Source organism: Marmota monax, unplaced genomic scaffold, assembly GCF_021218885.2.
Source record: "Marmota monax isolate L192 unplaced genomic scaffold, Marmota_monax_Labrador192_F-V1.1 WCK01_AAM20220418_F8-fsc00311, whole genome shotgun sequence".
Classification (NCBI taxonomy): Eukaryota; Metazoa; Chordata; class Mammalia; order Rodentia; family Sciuridae; genus Marmota; species Marmota monax.
The window spans coordinates 783,882-805,674 of record NW_026694601.1 but is presented as its reverse complement, the minus strand read 5'-3'; the positions used below and the strand labels follow the sequence as shown (position 1 = coordinate 805,674).

At 39.3% G+C, this 21,793-nt stretch overlaps 1 protein-coding gene across 9 annotated transcripts in view; it reads left to right on the top strand.

Annotated features, from left to right (window-relative positions):
• The window catches only part of Specc1 (sperm antigen with calponin homology and coiled-coil domains 1), a 287,982-nt gene that overhangs the window by 225,203 nt on the left and 40,986 nt on the right, over window positions 1-21,793 (top strand). The window contains exon 13 of one of the 9 annotated variants that reach the window (XM_058572019.1): window positions 15,346-15,408. The exons of the other annotated variants lie outside the window; for them this stretch is intronic. Coding sequence (XP_058428002.1) covers window positions 15,346-15,393 — 48 coding nt within the window. The 3' untranslated portion in view covers window positions 15,394-15,408. Of the gene's footprint in view, window positions 1-15,345; window positions 15,409-21,793 lie in introns of those variants that run through there. 9 annotated transcript variants of the gene reach the window in all.

The window sequence follows — 21,793 nt, the reverse complement described above, 5'->3', positions numbered from 1 at the left end:
CCATTTCCCTGAAAATTCCATGATTTTGTCATTTTTTAGTGCTGTATAATACTCCATTGTGTATAAATGCCACATTTTTTTTATCCATTCATCTATTGAAGGGCATCTGGGTTGGTTCCACAGTCTAGCGATTGTGAATTGTGCTGCTATGAACATCGATGTAGCAGTATCCCTGTAGTACGCTCTTTTAAGGTCTTCAGGGAATAGTCCGAGAAGGGCAATAGCTGGGTCAAATGGTGGTTCCATTCCCAGCTTTCCCAGGAATCTCCATACTGCTTTCCAAATTGGCCGCACCAGTTTGCAGTCCCACCAGCAATGTACAAGAGTACCCTTTTCCCCACATCCTCTCCAGCACTTGTTGTTGTTTGACTTCATAATGGCTGCCAATCTTACTGGAGTGAGATGGAATCTTAGGGTGGTTTTGATTTGCATTTCTCTGACTGCTAGTGATGGTGAGCATTTTTTCATGTACTTGTTGATTGATTGTATTTCCTCCTCTGAGAAGTGTCTGTTCAGGTCCTTGGCCCATTTGTTGATTGGGTTATTTGTTTTCTTATTGTTTAATTTTTTGAGTTCTTTGTATACTCTGGATATTAGGGCTCTATCTGAAGTGTGAGGAGTATAAATTTGTTCCCATGATGTAGGCTCCCTATTTACCTCTCTTATTGTTTCTCTTGCTGAGAAAAAACTTTTCAGTTTAAGTAGGTCCCATTTGTTGATTCTTGTTATTAACTTTTGTGCTATGGGTGTCCTATTAAGGAATTTGGAGCCCGACCCCACAATATGTAGATCGGAGCCAACTTTTTCTTCTATCAGACGTAGAGTCTCTGATTTGATATCTAGCTCCTTGATCCACTTTGAGTTAACTTTTGTGCATGGCGAGAGGAGGGGATTCAGTTTCATTTTGATGCATATGGATTTCCAGTTTTCCCAACACCATTTGTTGAAGATGCTATCCTTCCTCCATTGCATGCTTTTAGCTCCTTTATCAAATATAAGATAGCTGTAGCTTTGTGGATTAGTCTCTGTGTCCTCTATTCTGTACCATTGGTCCACCCGCCTGTTTTGGTACCAGTACCATGCCGTTTTTGTTACTATTGCTCTGTAATATAGTTTTAAATCCGGTATCGCTATACCACCTGATTCACACTTCCTGCTCAGAATTGCTTTTGCTATTCTTGGTCTTTTATTTTTCCATATGAATTTCATGATTGCTTTATCTATTTCTACAAGAAATGCCATTGGGATTTTGATTGGCATTGCATTAAACCTATAGAGAACTTTTGGTAATATCGCCATTTTGATGATGTTAGTTCTGCCTATCCATGAACAGGGTATATTTTTCCATCTTCTAATATCTTCTTCTACTTCTCTTTTTAGGGTTTTGTAGTTTTCATTGTATAAGTCCTTCACCTCTTTTGTTAGGTTGATTCCCAAGTATTTTATTTTTTTGAGGATATTGTGAATGGAGTGTTTTTCCTCATTTCCGTTTCAGAAGTTTTGTCGCTGATATACAGAAATGCCTTTGATTTATGCGTGTTGATTTTATATCCTGCCACTTTGCTGAATTCATTTATTCTAGTAGTTTTTTTGTAGACCCTTTTGGGTCTTCTAGGTATAGAATCATGTCATCTGCAAATAGTGATAATTTAAGTTCTTCCTTTCCTATTTTTATGCCTTTAATTTCTTTCGTCTGTCTAATTGCTCTGGCCAGTGTTTCGAGAACTATATTGAATAGAAGTGGTGATAGAGGGCATCCCTGTCTTGTTCCAGATTTTAGGGGGAATGCCTTCAATTTTTCTCCATTGAGAATGATGCTAGCCTGAGGCTTAGCATAGATAGCTTTTACTATGTCGAGGTAAGTTCCTGTTATTCCTAGTTTTTCTAATGTTTTGAACCTAAAGGGATGCTGTACTTTGTCGAATGCTTTTTCTGCGTCTATCGAGATGATCATATGGTTCTTATCTTTAAGTCTATTGATGTGGTGAATAACATTTATTGATTTCCGTATATTGAACCATCCTTGCATCCCAGGGATGAATCCTACTTGATCATGGTGCACAATTTTTTTGATGTGCCTTTGTATCCGATTCGCCAGAATTTTATTGAGGATTTTTGCATCTAGGTTCATCAGAGATATTGGTCTGTAGTTTTCTTTCTTTGAGGTGTCTTTGTCTGGTTTCGGAATCAGGGTGATGTTGGCCTCATAGAATGAATTTGGCAGAGCTCCCTCTTTTTCTATTTCCTGAAATAGCTTGAAAAGTATTGGTATTAATTCTTCCTTAAAGGTTTTGTAAAACTCCGCTGTATACCCATCTGGTCCTGGGCTTTTCTTGGTTGGAAGTCTTTTGATTGCTTCTTCTATTTCATCTATTGATATTGGTCTGTTTAAGTTGTGAGTATCCTCCTGACTCAGTCTGGGCAAATCATATGACTTAAGGAATTTATCGATGTCTTCACTATCTTCTATTTTATTGGAATATAGGTTTTCAAAATAATTTCTAATTGTCTTCTGTATTTCTGTAGCGTGTGTTGTGATATTGCCTTTTTCATCCCATATGTTAGTAATTTGAGTTCTCTCTCTTCTTCTCTTCGTTAGCATGGCTAAGGGTCTGTCGATCTTATTTATTTTTTCAAAGAACCAACTTTTAGTTTTGTTAATTTTTTCAATAGTTTCTTTTGTTTCAATTTCGTTGATTTCCGCTCTGATTTTAATTATTTCTTGCCTTCTGCTACATTTGCTGTTGTTTTGCTCTTCCTTTTCTAGGGCTTTGAGATGAAGTGTGAGCTCATTTATTTGTTGGTTTTTCCTTTTTTTGAGGAATGACCTCCAGGCGATGAATTTCCCTCTTAAAACTGCTTTCATTGTGTCCCATAGATTCCGATATGTTGTGTCTGTATTTTCATTTATCTCTAAGAATTTTTTGATTTCCTCCTTTATGTCTTCTGTAACCCATTGATCATTCAGTAACATATTGTTCATTTTCCATGTGATATAGGATTTTTCCTTCCTTCTTTTATCATTGATTTCCAGTTTCATTCCATTATGATCAGATAAAATGCATGGGATTATCTCCACCCCTGTATATTTACTGAGGGTTGCCCTATGGCATAATATATGGTCTGTTTTTGGGAAGGATCCATGTGCTGCTGAGAAAAAAGTATATCCACTTGATGATGGTTGATATATTCTATATATGTCAGTTAAGTCTAGGTTGTTGATTGTGATATTGAGTTCTATAGTTTCTTTATTCAACTTTTGTTTGGAGGATCTGTCAAATGGTGAGAGAGGTGTGTTGAAGTCACCCATAATTATTGTGTTGTGGTCTATTTGATTCTTGAACTTGAGGAGAATTTGTTTTATGAACGTCGCAGCACCATTATTTGGTGCATAAATATTGATAATTGTTATGTCTTGTTGGTGAATGGTTCCTTTTAACAGTATATAATGTCCTTCCTTATCCCTTTTGATTAACTTAGTCTTGAAGTCGATTTTATTCGATATGAGGATGGCCACCCCTGCTTGCTTACGAGGACCGTGTGCGTGGTATATTTTTTCCCAACCTTTCACCTTCAGCCTGTGTATGTCTTTTGCAATCAGATGTGTCTTCTGGAGGCAGCATATTGTTGGATTTGTTTTTTTAATCCATGTTACCAGCCTATGTCGCTTTATTGGAGAGTTTAAGCCATTAACGTTTAGAGTTACTATTGATATATGGTTTGTACTTCCAGCCGTGTTTGATTATTTATCTTCTTTTTTTTTTTTTAATTTAATTTAGTTTGTTTCTCCATGGTTAGCTTTCCCCCCGCCCTCTGTTTTTATAGAGGCACTTCCCACTGATGGTTTTGGTTATTGTTTTTCATTTCTTCCTCGTGTAGTGTTTTGCTCAAGATGCTTTGCAATGCTGGTTTTCTGGCTGCAAATTCTTTTAGCTTTTGTTTATCATGAAAGATTTTTATTTCGTTGTCGTACCTGAAACTTAATTTTGCTGGATACAGAATTCTTGGTTGGCATCCATTGTCTTTCAGTGTTTGAAATACGTTGTTCCAGGATCTTCTCGCTTTCAGCGTCTGTGATGAAAAATCCATTGTTAACCTTATTGGTTTACCCCTGAATGTAATCTGCCTCCTTTCTCTTGTAGCTTTTAATATTTTCTCTTTGTTCTGTATATTGGATATCTTCATAACAATGTGTCTTGGCGTTGGTCTACTGTGATTTTGTGTGCTCGGTGTCCTGTATGCATCTAAAATTTGTATATCCGTTCCCTTTTTTATTTCTGGAAAGTTTTCTGTAATTATTTCATTCAGCAGGCTACTCATTCCCTTGCTTTGAATCTCTGTGCCTTCTTCTATCCCGATGACTTGTAGGTTTGGTTTTTTTATGTTATCCCATATCTCTTGGATGTTTCTCTCGTGATTTTTAACCAGCCTTTCTGAGTTGGCTAGGCTCTTTTCAAGATGATATATTTTGTCTTCATTATCTGACGTTCTGGCTTCTACTTGCTCCACTCTGTTAGTGATACTCTCAATTGAGTTTTTAATTTGATTTATCGTTTCCTTCATTTCTAGAATTATTGTTTGATTTTTTTTTATAATCTCTATCTCCTGATAAAGATGCTTAACTTCTTCTTTTATCTGTTTATGTAATTGATTTTCAAAGTGTTCTTTCACTGTTTGGATTTGCTGTCTCGTATCCTCTTTAAGGTTCCATTCCATCTGTCTAAGGTGTTCCTTGAGTTCTTTATATGACCATTTTTCTGCTGACTCTAGGTCCTCCTGAATATTTAGGCTGTCCTTCATTGTTTGTACCCCTTTTCTTCCTTGCTTTTTTATGCTGCTCATGTTACTTCTTGTTCTGCTTGACTGCTGAGTTACTGTTTACTCTTATAAATTTATTTGATGCTTGGGAAGAAAGATATTAGAAGGGAAGGGAAGAAGTCACTAAAGAGAATGAGAGTAGGCAGGTAGAATTCAAGGAAGGGGGAATAAGAAAATTGAAAAGAAATGAAAAGACAAAAGAAACAAAAACAAAACACACACAAAAAAGTTAGAAAATAAAGAACGAAAAGAAAAAAAATTTTTTTTTACAAAAATAATAATGATAATAAAAATAATGAAAATTAAAATTAAAAAAAATTATAATAATTAAAAAATTAGAAACATTAAAAAAATTAAAGAACAACAACAATAAAAAATTGAAAATGAAAGAAAAAGAAAAAAAATGATAATAATAATAATAAATGCAGTCATAGAGTTCGATTAATTTCTCTTCCAGTAGGTGGAGCTGTGCCCACTGGGTCAAGTTTCTCCTCTCACTAAGTGGGAACCAATCACTGTGTAGCAGCTCTTCCTCACAGACTGGGCGGGTCTCCAATCCTGAGTGCCTAGGGCCTTCTCTTGTGTTTCCTCAAGCCAGGCTGCGCTCACCTGTGACGCTCACCACAATACTGGCTACACGCCATGTCTGCTGCTCCTGGGAGCCCTGTTGCGCTGGTTTCAATGCAGTTATCTCCTCCGCCCGTGACGTCAGTTCTCTGCCAAGTTGGTATCACATGTAAATGGTGACCTTTCGTTCCCTTTGCCGGGTGACCAGTGCAACGGGTGGGTCCTGACTGTCTCTCCCAATCCCCGTTTCAATCCTGTGGCCACTGCCTATGAAGGCTCGGTTGGTTTTTACCTCTGAAAGTTCCTAAGGGCCAACCAGTTATTTCAGCGGGATTGTTAGTGCTGAGTCACGAGAAGCAGGCGAACCGGAGCTTGGATGCAGCTGATCCGGGCTCGGTGTGTGTGTTCTGAGGGGCCCAGACTGTACACCCCAGATCCACGTCAGCTCAGCATTGCCTAGTGATCCTGGGCAAACAGCATTTATACAGTTTACAGCTCCCTATGCCCGCACAGTTGAAGAGGTCAGAGACTTGATCTCTCCCCGCCCACTGCCATGTTAGATCTCCTCAATGATATTCATGTTGCCCTTACAGCTTCCTGGCAGAAGCAAGTTCTTGGGATTATACAAACTGCTGCTTCTGTTTCCAGTCCAGATTTCTAGAAATTAAACCCTGCCGCCGTCGCCTCTTCCCAGGGGCCACGCTCAGGGGCGCCGCACTGGTCCGCGACCGTAGCTGCGCCGGTGCCCAGCCCCCAGGGCCCAAGCGGCTGCCGCCTCGGCTCTCCAGCTCCCTCCTCTGAAGCAGGGGTCCCCTCGCAGGGGCATGCAGAACGACCCCAGAGCAGGCTCTGCCCGAGGGTGCAGCGGCGAACAGGTGACCCAGGCGCTCAAGGCTGCGGTCCAGCCTTTGGAGGACAGGGCTCGGCACGCAGCCCAGCTCCAACCTCTACGTGCGGCTGCCGGACAATGTAGCCATAGCCATCAAGACAGCCGGCAGAAAGCAAATGGCGGCTCCCGCGGAGTGGATTTTCGGCACAGAAACCGCAACCCAGCCAACGATCCCAATCCACAAACTCTCCCTGTATAAAAAATATTCAAAAAAAAGGCAGGGCGCACTGAGCTTTCTTTGCCTAGGGTACTTGCAATCAACTGCTGATTACACATTCACCTTTTCTGCCCGGAGCGAAGCGAAAGAGGAAGCAGATGGGAGCAAAATCCTCTGGTGTCTTTTCTTCTGTAGTTTCATGGGACAGGTTGACAATCACTACCCTAAAAGCAGGCTCCTTGAAAGTCTAAAGACATGTCCAATAATTTTCCCAAAGATCCTAAAAAAGGATCCTCTCCCGGGGGCACAAACCATCTTCACTCTTTGTTTGTTTGTTTGTTTGTTTGTTGGTACCGGGGATTGCACTCAAGGCCACTTAATCATGGAGCCACATCCCTAGCCCTGGCTGCTGAGGCATTGAAGTCTTCATCCTCCTGTCTCAGCCTCCCACTGTACAGCACCCCCCACTCCCCACCCTATTAGCAATTTTTAAAGTGATGAACTTAAAAGGTTTAAAGACCTCTGGTTTCCCGTGTTAAATTAGAACACAAGAGCAGTATTATAGTAGAAAGGAAGAAGGCACAAAGTGATACCAAAGTTTATGCTAAGGGAAGTGCGATTGAAGAGTTTGGTTAGAAATGGCCCAGAATTTTTAATGCTTTCATCTCTGTCATTGTATTAGTTTTTTTTTTTTTTTTTAAAGAATTTTTTTGTAGTTGTAGTTGGACAGACTGCCTTTATTTTTATTTGTATGTAGTGGTAAGGATCGAACCCAGTGCCTCGCACATGCTAGGCAAGTGCTGTGCCACTGAGCTACAGCCCCAGCCCCTGTATTAGTTTTCTTTTGCTGTGTACAAATTATCACAGACTTGGCAACTTAACACCCCACCTGTTTATTACCTCACAGTAGGTCAAAGGTCCCACTTGGCATGGCTAGTTCTGCACTTCAAAGTCTTCTCTGATTTGAAAGTGTGTGTGGGAAACTCTTTTTATTTTTTTTTCTCTAATGCTGGGGAGTAAACCCAGGGCCTTGCACATGCTAGGCAAGTGCTGTACCACTGAACTGTATCTCTGGCCCTTTCTATTTTTTTAATACAGGATCTCACTAAGTTGCATAGGCTGGACTCAAACTTATGATTCTACTGCCTCAGCTTTCCAAGTAGCTGGTATTACAGGCATGCATGACTGGGCTTGGCTTGAAAGTATGTTGGAATTTAATCTCAAAATCCATGTTAGTGGATTTAGGAAGGATTAAATGAGGTCATGAGAGTGGGGTCCCTTTGATGGCATTAGTGGCTTTCTAAGAAGAGGGCATGAGATCTGAGCTTGTTGTTATTATGTAGTGTAAGGCCCTCATCAGTTGCTAGCACCATGATCTTGGACTTGCCAACCTCCATAACCATAAACCCAAATAGACCTCCTTTTTTTTTTTTTTTTTTTTACAAATTACCCAGATTCCGGTATTTTGTTAAAGCAACAGAAAATGGAAGAAGACAAGGTCTTTCAAAGCTGAAATAAGAGTGTCACCTGAGAATCCTCACCTGGAGGCTCTGGGGAAGGACCAAGCAACTTCCAAGTTTATTGAGATTGCTGACAGATTTCCTTGAAGTTGTAAGATCAAGGTCCCCATTTACTTGCAGGCTGTCCACCAGGAGTCTCACTTAACTCCTGGAGGCTGCCCTTGGGTCTTGCCCACATGACCCCTTCCATCTCCAACCTAGCACCTCATGCTCACCCAGTTTTTTTCTCTTTGGCTATCCACTGGAGAAAATGCTCCTCTCTTAAAACTTGCATGTGACCCCTCAGGCCCACCCAGGTCACCTCCCTACCTTAGAGTCAATTCATTAATAACCTTAATTACATATATAAGATCCATTTTGTGACCTAACGTGGAATCATCATGGTATAATACCAGGGAGTGGAGGTTATGAAAGATGTGTTAGCATTCTGCCCATTGAGGCATAATCTCAATACAGACTACACTTTGGAACAATGGGAGCTTTTAAAAAATACCTATATCTGGGCCTAACTGTAGTTCTAAAGAATCAAGGTCTCATAAGGGGGAGCCAGGCCCCAGTATTTTTTGTCATCCCTCCACCAAATTCATATGTTGAGACCTAATCACCAGTGTGATGATTTTAGGAGATAGGCTTTTGGAAGGTGGTTATGTTGCCAGTCTACCAGCAACTGTTGGTCCTTTTGGGATAGGAACCATGAAAAACCCAAGTACAGTTTTTGAGGTATTGCCAGTCCTCAGCTATTAATATTACTAGGTCAACTTTGGGCTCTTTTGCTTAATTTGAGATAGAAATCATGAAAAGGCAAAGTTATATGATCCAAAGGAGTTTTTTTTGGAACTTATTCTTGAGCACAAGGGAAACAGTGCACAGGACAGGGTTCCTAAACTGGCTCTCTGAGGATGTGAGGAATGAAGCTTATGTAGCCACCCAGGTGAGCTCAGGTAAGCACACAGCCAATTGTTGCACACAATCACAGGATTTCTGTACAGATCTTGCCAGTTCTTTGCTGCCCACAACTGAGGTTTGCACTTAACGTAGCGATCTATTGGTGTGTGATAGGTCCATCTGCACTCAGCTGTCAAGAGATGGCAGATGTGCTCACTGCCACCCCTCCAGGAAAATACTTGGCAAGATCCATCACCTGTCAGGTCCTGGCAGCAATGAGGAGGGGAGTGAGGTAGCATTGGCAGCTCAGCCAAGCTTAGGGTTTTCAGGGATACTCACAGGGCTGGGTGGCCAGGCCAGGCTCAGGGCTGAGAGGCACTGGGGTATGCATAGCCCTGGGTGGCCCTGTTTCATGCAGGTACAGGTCATCATCACAATTGTCACCAGGCAGGAAGATAGCTCCAGCCACAGTCAAGGATACTCCTGGCGACTCACAAGAATAGGGTGGAGACCTCCTCCCCAATCACAGTACCAGGCCAATGCTGCAGCTCAGGATTGCTCCATTGCAGTTCCATGAGCTCACTTCAATCAGGCCCCCAATGGGATCTGTGCCCTTATAAAACAGACCCCAGAGAGCTGCCTCACCCCTTCCATCTTCTAGTAACACAGCCAGAAGGTGTCCCCTATGAACCAGGAAATAGGCCCTACCCAGTCACTGATCTGCCTTGATCTTAGACTTCCCAGATTCCAGAATCAGAAAAAAACAATTTTCTATTGTTTATAAGCTATGAAGTCTGTGATATTTTGTTGTAGCAGCCTCAAGGGGCTAAGATAGATACCCTAGTGATTCTAGTGTGAATAGGCAGCAAATGGAGACTCCAACCCACGAGCATTCTTAACCTGTGTCTTGAGTTGGTAAGTCTTCATAATGTAAAAAAAAAATTAGAGAGTGGCTGGGGTTGTGGCTCAGCAGTAGTGCGCTTGCCTAGCATGTGCAAGGCCCTGGATGCAATCCTCAGCACCACATTAAAAAAGAAATAAATAAAATAAAGGTATTGTGTCCAATTATAACTAAAAGATAAATATAAAAAAATTAGAAACACAACAATCATGAATAATGAAAACACTAATGGCCTGAAGAAGAGAAAATCACTTGTCTGTCACCTAAACTAACTAAACACCTGAGTCTACCAAAGGACTATAGAATGGTATGTTATCTCATGATCCCAATAAGGTCTCTCTTACTTTTTATTGCTGCAAATTGCTACAAATGTAGCAGCTTAAATAACATCCACTTAGTAGTTTGCAATTGTGGGGATCCAAAGCCACTGCAAGCTCAGCAAGGTTCTCTGCCTCTGTGTCCAGGTGTCAACTAGACTGGGCTCTCACCTTCGGGCTCTGAAAAAGAATCTACTTCCAAGGTTGCTCAGGGTGTTGACATACTTCACCCTTTTGAAATTTCCCTGGGACGTTGACCAGTATTAGCCACAGAGTCCAAGAACATGGCAGAGCCCTAGGGATATAGCCAGTGTGTCAGCTATGCAGGTAAGGAGTGGTTGTGCCTCCTCATGCTTTTTGAGAGGTACAGAAGAGTTTGAAGAGACTTAAAAGTGAATTCTGCGTGTTCATCAGAGGGTATTCCAGGTTTGGGTTCCTTGGCAAAGGGAAGGCAGAACGCAGAGCAAACTCATCCTCAGCCTAGGTGAGGTCTGAGGGCACTGAGATCAGGGGCTCTGCAGCACTGTAGTTCTTGATTCAAAACCATAGACCACCCCATGTGGCATTTTGTGGGTAGTTGTAAGAACGCAGCACTTTGTTGTTTTGGTGCCAGCCTGTTCCTGTCAACCTATAGATATCATGAAAGAACCAGATTGCATAGTTGGATTTACTAGAGACACTTCTTGTTTTAAGCATTCTCTGAGGCCAGACATAAAGATTCTAGAGCTTTCTAATAAACAAGAAAAACCTTGGGGCTGGAGATATAGCTCAGTTGGTAAAGTGCTTGACTTGCATGCACAAGGCCCTGGTCAATCCCCAGCATGTTTAAAAAAAAAAAAAAAACCTAGACCAGATATAGTTAGATGTAGATATAGATATGACTGTGTTACTTATCTAAAGTTTCTTGAGTTCATTTACCACTTACATGAACATTTTCTTATATTCTGTACATTAATAAATAAAGGTGGGCTGGGGATGTGGCTCAAGCGGTAGCGCGCTCACCTGGCATGCGTGCGGCCCGGGTTCGATCCTCAGCACCACATACAAACAAAGATGTTGTGTCCGCCAAGAACTAAAAAAAAAATAAATTTAAAAAAATAAATAAATAAAATAAATAATAAAGGCTATTTCCTGTAACAAACCTGTTTACAAGCTTTGTTGCCATGGTATGCTGTATCATTAAAGGCTTCATTCATGAGAGATTAAAACAAAAATTGTGGAGAATAGTTAAATATCTCAGGAAATTTTTGAACCGAAAAACTGATTCACAGTAAGTAATAATCTAATCTCCACAGGTTTAAGCTCAAATGACCTTCTGCATGCCTGGACTGTGTTTTTCTTAAATACTTTTGTAGTCACTATTATATAAATATACTCTAATCAATTCTTCCATATCTTTAGTTAGGTAATTTAAACAAGGTAATTTAATAAGAAAATTCATCACCAACAAGATCTTTTCTTTCAAAAGCACACCATCAGGGCTCGGGTTGTGGCTCAATGGTAGAGCCTGGCACCTGTGAGGCACTGGGTTCAATCCCCAGCACCACATAAAAATAAAGAAAATAAAGATATTGTGTCTGTCTACAGCTAAAAAATATTTAAAACACACACACACACACACACACACACACACCATCACACATCAATGTGATTCACATTTTATCTTTTAATTTTAATCAAGGCTGGATCAAAATCTGAGAGTCCCCATCATGTACATCCACAAGACTGGACTTCTAATTAGAATAAGATACTCCATGCTTTTATAATTAAATCAGAATAGATTCTACCATCATGTATAACAGAAAGAACCAATTAAAAAAAAAAAATTCCAAGGGCCCTACAGCTTTATTTCACAAGCACAGAGGCCCTAGAAGTGAGGTTCAGAGAACTAATGGGAGTCTGGTGACAGCCATAGGAAGAGCTGCAGTTGAAAACTGGTACTGGGAGCTGGGGTGTAGCTCAGTGGTAGAGCCTGTACAAGGCCCAGGGTTATATTAACCCCAGCACCTGGGGGGATGCTGCTGTCAGCCTAGGGGTAGTGTTACATCAGGCTGAGCCCAGAAAATTGAGTAGGGTGCTACTGTTAGTTTTGATTCATACAGTTTCTGGAAGAAACATCATAGGGATACTTTGAACTCTGGCCTGAGATAATCAGAAGAATATTAATTGGGGAATAATCAAACTTAATTTTAGACCCAAGGTGGCGATTGTGGGAATGTTACCAAACTAACTTTATTTATAAATAGACTCACTTAAGGGTTATATAGTCATCCTGTGTATCAATAGGGGATTGGTTTCAGGATCTCTTGAAGAATACTAAGATCCATGGATATCCAATATTATAGTGTATGTATGTGTATATATATATATATATATATATATATATAACCTTTGTAACATCCTCTTTTAAAACATCTGTAGATTACTTAGAAAAACCTAACATAGGGTTGGGGTTGTGGCTCAGTGGTAGAGTGCTTGCCTGGCATGTGTGAGGCCCTGGGTTCAAATCTCAGCACCACATATAAATAAAATAAAGGCCCATAGACAACTAAAAAAAAAATTATTCTTTAAAAAAAAAAAAAGAAAAGAAAAACCTAACACAATGTAATGTAAAGACTATTAAATAGTTACTATACTCTATTGCTTAAGGAATAATGACAAGAAAAATCTGTACATTTTCAGTACAGATGCAATAAAAAAAAAATTATTCCTGATCTGAGTTTGGTAGAATCCATAGATGTAGAAGCTGCAAATAGGAAAAACTAACTCTTTAAAAAAAAATATATATATATATATATATATATATATATATATATATATATATATATATATATTCTATCTGAGATTGGTGGAATCCACAGATGTAGAGCCCACAAATAGGGAGAATCAACTCTGTACTGAACATCTGCTAGATGCTATTCAGCAACCATGTCTAGACCTCCAGGAAGTGGGTGGGTCAAGGGTAGAAGGGCAAACATGAAAATAATAAGAAGAAGGGAATGGGCCTGAGTGCTATGCAGAGAATTAAAGAGAAGAATGGAGTAATTATGGAAGAGCTGTAGATTGGGAATACGCATCTGAGGTGACATATTAATTAGAACCAGAGAGAGAGAATTTTAATATTTAATTTTTAGTTTTCGGCGGACACAACATCTTTGTTTGTATGTGGTGCTGAGGATCGAACCCGGGCCGCATGCATGCCAGGCGAGCGCGCTACCGCTTGAGCCACATCCCCAGCCCTCAAGGCTTCTGAGTGGGAGTTCAGTCCCATAGTAGAGATGATGACTTGGCCTTTGCCAAGTCCCAGCTGGTACATGGTTCCCTGAAGTTGCATATACACTTGTCCTCCATTGTATTCCTCATTCATCATCAAGGGGAAGAAAGTGGTAATCCTATCTTCCCGGGGTTTTGAATATCTTCTCTGTAGCATAGACTCTGACAACCACCTATGACTATAGAGACTTGAACTCAATAGAGCAAACTCCATGTAAGTTAAAGCGTTTCTCTTGAATCATTTATGGGGTATGTAGTTTAGTGGTAGAGTGCTTGCCTAGCACTTGAGACCCTGTATTTGGCCCCCAGCTCTGAGAAAATAAATAAATAATAAAATTGAAATAAATCAATAATAAGCATCATAAATAGTTATAAATTATCAAAGATTTAAACTGCTGTTTTGGGCTGGGGATATAGCTCGGTACGTAGAGCGCTTGCCTCTCATGTACAAGGCCCTGGGTTTGATCCCCAACACCACACACACACACACACACACAAATAAATAAATAAATAAACAAACAAATAAAATTGTTGTTTTGACTAAATGTAAAAATTGTTCAATCTCACTGGTCATCAAAGAAATCATAAATGAAATACAGTTTATTTACTTACCATGATGGAAGGTTTTTTTGTTTTGTTTTGTTTAAATATTTTTTTAGTTATAGATGAACACACAGTATCTTTTTTTGTTTTTATGTGGTGCTGAGGATCGAACCAAGTGTCTTACACATGCAAGGCAAGTGCTTTACCATTGAACTACAGCCCCAGCCCTGGAAGGTTTTTTTTAATGATGAAGTGATCAAAGCAAGAATCTTACTGCACCATTCGTGGAAGTGCAAATGAATACCAACTTTAAGGAGGGAAATTTAGCAATATGTAGCATGAATCTTAAAAATGCCCTGTAACCTGCTCCCAGTGGCAAATGCCTGTAATCCCAGTGGTTCAGGAGGCTGAGACTGGAGGATTACAAGTTCAAAGTCAGTCTCAGCAAAAGCAAGGCACTAAGCAATTCAGTGAATCCTGATTCTAAATAAAATACAAAATAGGGCTGGGGATGTGGCTCAATGGTCAAGTGTCCTTTCATTCAATCCCCAGTACCAAAAAACATAAACAAAAATGCCCTCTAACAGAATTAAATTGTATTTCTAAGTGTTCATGTGAAAGAAATAAGCATGGATGCCTATAAAGATGTAATTATAAGCACATTCATTATAGTTTTATTTATGATTACTTAAAATAGAATAGAGATGTTATAAATAGGGGAATTGAGTAAATTATGATATATGTTTATAGTGGAATAAATGGAATAAAAATTATGCTTTGGGAAAATCTCTTTAATGGCAGGGGAAAAGATGTGCATAGTACATTAAGTCAAAAAGTAAGGTCTTGCTGAGGTTGTAGTTTGATGGTAGAGCACTTGCCTAGCATGTGTGAGTCACTGGGTTCTTTTCTTAGCACCGCATATAAATAAGTAAAATAAAGGTCCATTGATAACTAAAAAATATTTTTTTAAAAATGTAAGGGCTGGGGGTGGTTGTGGCTCAATGGTAAAGCACTTACCTAGCATACGCAAAGCCCTGGGTTTGATCCCCAGCACTACAAAGAAAGGCGGGAGGGTGGGAGCATATTCTAAGACAGATTCTAAGAAGTCTGAGGGAAAAGGCCATAATGGGGTATTACAGTAGATAGTTAAAGCAGTTCTTTTCTGGGGGGAAAGAAAAAATTAAAGTGGAAAAACAAGACCTAACGAAAATTTGCTCTTCTGGAACTATAAGACAAGGAATGGACTTTAGGTTCCTGTTGGGTTGGATTTCATCACATCTCTGCCATCCCACTTCAAAGCCATGTGATAATTAACAATGTATTTATTGCTAAACTGCATCTTTTAAAATTAAAATATAAACATAAAAATCTGATGAAATGTTTTCAGAAAAATAGTATTTTTTTCTTTTTTCTTTTTCTTTTTTTAAAGAGAGAGAGAGAGAGAGGGAGAGAATTTTTTAATATTTATTTTTTAGTTTTCAGCGGACACAACATCTCTGTTTGTATGTGGTGCTGAGGATTGAACCCGGGCCGCACGCATGCCAGGTGAGCGCGCCACCACTTGAGCCACATCCCCAGCCCCTAATAGTATTTTTTTCAAGTGACATACCGAAAATGTTCTTACCCTGATTTGCACATACTATAATTCAGAATTTTCTCATTTTGTCATAGTCCCCTCTTATTTTATAAAGATAATAGGAGTGATGTTTTATATCATCAAAGTTTTTGCCATTTGAAATCGTAATAATATGGGTCTGATGCTGTTGGTCTAAATTAAAGTCTTGATTTAGATGGCCCAAAGGGCAAATCTGGCCTACCACATGTTTTTGTAAATAAAGTTTTATTATAAAACAGTTCATTTGTAACCCATTCATATTGTTACCCATTTGTATACACATTATCTGTAGCTGCTTTTGCAGCAACTGCAGAGCCAAGTAGTACAACATACCTTTTGGCCAGATGAGGTACAAAACAAAAGCTATTTATAGTCTGCCCCTTTACAGAAAAAGTGTGCTGGCCCTTCCCTTAGACAAATCAAGAAAGGATCTCCTGTTATTCAAACACTGTATGATTCTTGCATTTCATTCAGATAGCAAGAAGCAAGGGTTCAGCTGTCAAGGGATTTACTTGAAAATTTATCTGACTGTTCAGTTTCTGATTTTATATCGTTAAGAATTCAGATAGCAAGGGATACCAGCACTATCTTTAAAGGACAGATAGATATCTTAGAGTGTGATATTAACCTGTTAATGAAGACCGTTAGCTTCTTTTCTTTGGGGAGGAAAAAAAAAATCAGTCTTTGTCCAAAGTGAATCATGTTTTGAATCTGGACAGAACACCCACATTGCATGTAACTTCTGTTTTTCCATCTCTGAGTTCCCACAGACACAGTGGAATATGCTTATCCAAATAGCAAGCAGCCTTTGAAATGTCAGGCCAATTGAGACTCTATGTGTTGTTTTCTTTTTTGAGACAGGTCTCTTGAGGGCTACAATTCAAAGAAAGTAAAATTCTCTGATTTATTTATTGTCATCAGAGGGCCTTTTCCTGTCTTTATTGTAAAGATATATTCCCAGTAGAAAATGAAAATCATGAGTTTCTACTCTGTTGAGGCTACTTTCCACATATCTTCTACTTTTGTGACAGCTTACAACACAGTGATTTGTGAAGACATTTTAAATGACATAGGCCTATTTTTTTTTTTTTGAGAGAGAGAGAGAGAGAGAGAATTTTTTAATATTTATTTTTTATTCTTGGCGGACACAACATCTTTGTTTTTGTATGTGGAACCCGGGCCGCACGCATGCCAAGCAAGTGCGCTACCGCTTGAGCCACATCCCCAGCCCAACATAGGCCTATTTTTATAATAGTAGAATTTGTTGGAAAATTAAGGCTTTCTTGCTTGATGTTGTTTGTTTGTTTTTTTGTGGTACTACAGTAGAACCCAGGAGCACTCTGCCACTGAGCTACATCCCCAGCCTTTTATTTTATTTAGAGACAGGGTCTGACTAAGTTAACTGGGCTGGCCTCAAACTTGTTATCCTCCTGCCTCAGCCTCCCAAGCCTCTGAGTTTACAGGAATGTGCCACCTACGTATCTAAGACAAAAAGACTTTCATTTTCCAAGTTGTGATGGACTCAGAGCCCTCTCCTGGTTACCTGTCATTTGGTTTTCTCTTGTGAGCCTGCACTTTGGAGCACTCCCTCTCACTCCCAGTTGTGTGTACCTCCCCATATGTTTGAGACCTCAAGTCACAAGAATAACTTTCTGAACAAAACCATCGAAGGGCACAGAAAGACCTGTCTGATGGTTTGTGCAGCAGATGGGGAAGGATTTTTTCCTTCATGTACATGAACTCCAAGCAGCAGCCATGACAATCTAAGCTGGGTGCAGTAGCCCCTTCCCCAGAAATGTTGGAAATAAAACTGAAAGATTATTCTTTAATACCACATAAAACCAAGATACTGTTGGCAGCCATGTTTTTGCCACTGAGGAGAAAAGTGAACATAGTAGGCCCAGGATAGTAATCCTCGGAAGGCTGCTTACCAGGCTGTCCCCTGGCTGGCATCGAGGAACTTAAATTTCAGGAGGGCGCCTACTACCCTAAGTGGGAAGAATGGCTTGCTTTGTCTAAACTATTTTTGCAAACTCTGGTTTATGCTAAATACCTGCTTTCCTTCTGGGTGCCTGGAGTGTGGCATGTAGTAGGCAGAGGGGGCCTACATGACCAGCCCCCAGTAAAAACCCTGGGTCCTGGGTCACTAGTGAACTTCCCCGGCAGGTCACATTTCATACATGTTCTCCAGATCATTGCTGGGAGAATTAACTCGAATGACTCCCCTGGGAAAAAATTCTTGGAAGCTTGTGCCTGGTTTCCTCTGGATTTCACTGCATGTGCCTTTTCCCTTTCCTAATTTTGCTTGATATGTATCTTTCCTTGTAATAAATCTGTGAATAGCTATAATTGAGTAGTTGTGACTCTGCTGAGCCCTTTAAGTCCTCCTAGCAATCATAGAACCTGAACTTTTTATTTAGCCATAACAGGAGTGAAGTATTGACATATATTACAACATGAATGTGCCTTGAAGACGTGATGCATAAAAGAAGCCAGATACAAAGGCCACATTTTGTATGATTCCATTTATAGGAAAGATCCAGAATAGGAAAATCCATAAAAACAGAAGGCAAATTAGTGATTGCTAGAGGTTGAGGAGAAGGGAGAAGAGGGAGTAGAGTGACTGCTTAATAGATACAGGGTGTCCTGTGGGGTGATGAAAATGCAGCTTGGTAGTGGCAAAGGTTGCACAGCATTACCAATATAAAGCTGCTGAACTGTACACTCTGAATTAGTTTAAAATGGCAAATTTTATTACATGAATTTCACCAAAAGTTTTTAAAAATCATCATGATGATAAATATCATCTGTCATGCCTTTTTCTAAGTTTGTGTTAAATACTTGTGAAACAGTTGTGTTTTTTTTCTTTGTTATAACTTTATTTTTTGTTTATTTATTTATATGTGGTGCTGAGGATCGAACTCAGTGCTTCATATATGGGAGGCAAGCGCTCTGCCACTAGGCCACAACCCCAGCCCCAGTTCTAAGTTTTTATAAAATAAATTTCTAGAAGTGAATTTGCTTTATGAAGGGCTATGTTGCCCTTCCCATTTTGATCCACATTATCAAATTTTTACTATAAAATTATTCCTTTTACACTTCTATAATTTGATGTATGATAATTGTACCTTCTCAAATCCTGAATAGACATACTTTTTTATCTTTTTCATCCTGGGATAAGATAATTTCTCATTACTAATAGAAATACAGCACCTTTTATCAGTTCATTAATCATTTTTATAGTCATTCGGAATTACCAGTGTAGTTGCTTTGCATGTTTTTCTATTTGTGTGATCTTCTTTATTCCTTAAGATTTGTGAGAGATCTTTTTGGTTTAGTTTTAGTTTTTATTTTCATCTAAGTTAAACATGCCCATAATAAGATCTACAAAGGCTCTTAAAAGCAAGCAGCCAGCCTGTCTTAAGAGGTCTGTTTCCACTCCCCAGAGTCAAGCACTGTCAGGTCAGGTCATCCAGACAGTGCTGTGGGCATTGCTAAGGAGCTAAGGAGGATGCTCAAAATTGCTATTTCTGGATTTTTTTTTTTTTAATGTCTCGAGCTCCTGATAGAAGAAATGAAGTTTTCTCTGTTTTCAACTACCCCTCTCCCATTCTTCCTGTCTTCTTGTTTTCATAATTGTATATTTTTATGAGTTCTCATTAAGATGATAGAAATGGGACTGGGGTCTTGACTCCGTGCTTAGAGTGCTTACCTGGCATGTATGAAGCACAGGGTTCAATTCTAAGCACCACATATAAAAAAATAAAGATCCATTGACAACTTAAAAAAAATGATAGAAATGTGATTCACTGACAGCCATGTAGTAGCACAGTACATGCCATTATTGCTCGTTCTTTTTGCACAACCTTTTATTCCTCCTACACTTAAAATGGTTTTGCTTGTAGTTTATTCAGTTTTCTGTGTAATTACAAGTTGAGTATCCTTTATCTGAAATGCTTGCAAGCAAGAGTGTTTCCAATTTCATCATTTTCATAGAACCACTTGAATGTCCCTAATCTGAAAATCTGAGACCCAAAATGCTCTAGAATCTGAAACTTTTCAAGTGGATTTTTAGATTTAGGGATGCACAACTTTTATCACTGTTCAGCCCCAAACTCTCTGTGAACTACTTCCATGCATCATATGAGTCAGAAATTCCAGTTTCATTTTCAGAAAATCTGACCTGAAATCTTTGGCCTTCCACATGCCTGGTGCCCAGTTACTGTTATTTCTTTGCTTTCCTCCCCACCTCCCGCTCATTTTCTTGGAAATGGGAATTGAACCTAAGGCACTTAACCACTGAGCCATATCCCCGGCACTTTTTTTATATTTTATTTAGAGATAGGGCCTTGCCAAGTTGTTCAGGGCCTCACTAAGTTACTGAGGCTGACTCTGAACTCACGATCCTTCTGCCTTAGTCTCCTGAGCCACTGGGATTATAGGCATGTGCCACCACGCCCAGCTCCTTGTTTTTGATCCTCTATATCCCCCATCCTTTAATTCCCCCTCCTAATTCCCCCTTTTTTTTCACAGTATCTTTCTGAGAATGGGTTCATGGAAGGTAAAATTCTATGGCTTTCATCTGTACTTTACCCTGATATTTGATGGTTTCATTGGGCAAAAAAATTATAGTTCAGAAATTATTTCCTGTCATAAATTTGTAGGTACAGCTTCTCTGTCTTCTAGTGGTAAAGGTGTACACTCTACATGCCCTTTTTTCCTTTTGTAATTTATTTGGTAAGAGTTTTTTTTTTTTACCTTTTTATCCTAAATGGATGGATGGCATGGCTATTTGTTTAGCATTATTTATTTTTCTGTGTGTGTATGTGTGGTGTGTGCACATGTGTGTGCATGCACAGGGCTGGAGATGGAACCCTGGGCCTTGCACATATTAGGCGGGGACTCTGCCACTGAGTTACATCCCCAGCCTGGTATCCTAGCATCATCTCTTTAACAGTCTGTCTTCGACTACTTGATAGATCCAGGTAGAAATGGAAATGCAGAATGTGCCTTGACTCTGTTCTCTTCTGTTGATCTGTTAGTCCAGTTCTCTGACACAGGTTGCAACTGGTCACAAAAACAAAAAAAGTGGCCATTAGTACTGCATATTATACTGATGCACCACCACAAGGGCTCTCTGAATGTTGACCCTCATTAGTTATATTACTGTGATAATTTTTATGCCTTTATGCATTTTATTGTTTGATTACTTACTGATTTTTAGACTTTTCTAGGTAAACTATTACAAATAATGATGATTTTTGTTTCTTTTCAATATTTATGCCTTTTGTACTTTTTATGTTTTTTTGCATTCATGAAAGTCCAGAACAATATTAAATAATACTATTGATAGTAGATAGTCTTGCCTCATTTTCCATTAATAATATCTCACCTTTAAATATGATTTTTTGGGGGCTGGCATTGTGGCTCAGTGGTAGTGCACTCGCCTAGCAAGCGCGAGGCCCTGGGTTCGATCCTCAGCACCACATAAAAACAAATAAAGGTATTGTGTCCAACTACAACTAAAAAATAAATATTAAAAAATATATATGATTTTTGGGTTGTTTTCTGGTAAATACTTTATCAGCTAAAGGAACTTGTATCTGTTTTGAGTTTACTTAGCGTTTTGATTTTGTTTTTTTCCTTAATCCAGAAATAAGAATAATATTTAAATTAGTTTTTGGCATTTACTGAGCTATCCATATGATGTCTTCCCTTTTAACTCGTTTATATAATTAGCAATATAGATAGATTCCTAGAGGTGAAACATTCTTATATGGGAGAAAAACCACAACTTTGCCATGGTATATTTTATGGAATGATTGATTTTGCTTGATACTGATAATTAAACCCAGAGGTATTTTATCACTGAGCTACATCTCTAGCTCCCTCCCACCCACCTTCCCCACTTTTTAAATTTCCAGACAATGTTTCACTAAATTGCTGAGGCTGGTCTTAAACTTGGTGATCTTCCTGCCTTTGCTTCCCAAATAGCTGGAAACACAAGCATGTACCACTGCTATAACCAAAGCATATTTTTTTTTTACCCTATTAGTAATAAAGGGGTATTTGACTTGTTGCTTGTTTAGTTACTTTATTGCCTATGTTAGTCAACTTTTGTTGCTGTGACAAAAACACCTGAGAAAAATAACATAAAGGAGTAAAGATTTATTTTGTCTTATGAGCTCAGAGATTTCAGTTCATGATCGTTGGCTACATTGCTTTGGGCCTAAAGTGAGGCAAAACATCAGAAGGGCATGGCAAAGGAAAGCTGCTCACCTCTAGCAGCCAGGAAGCAGAGTGAGAAG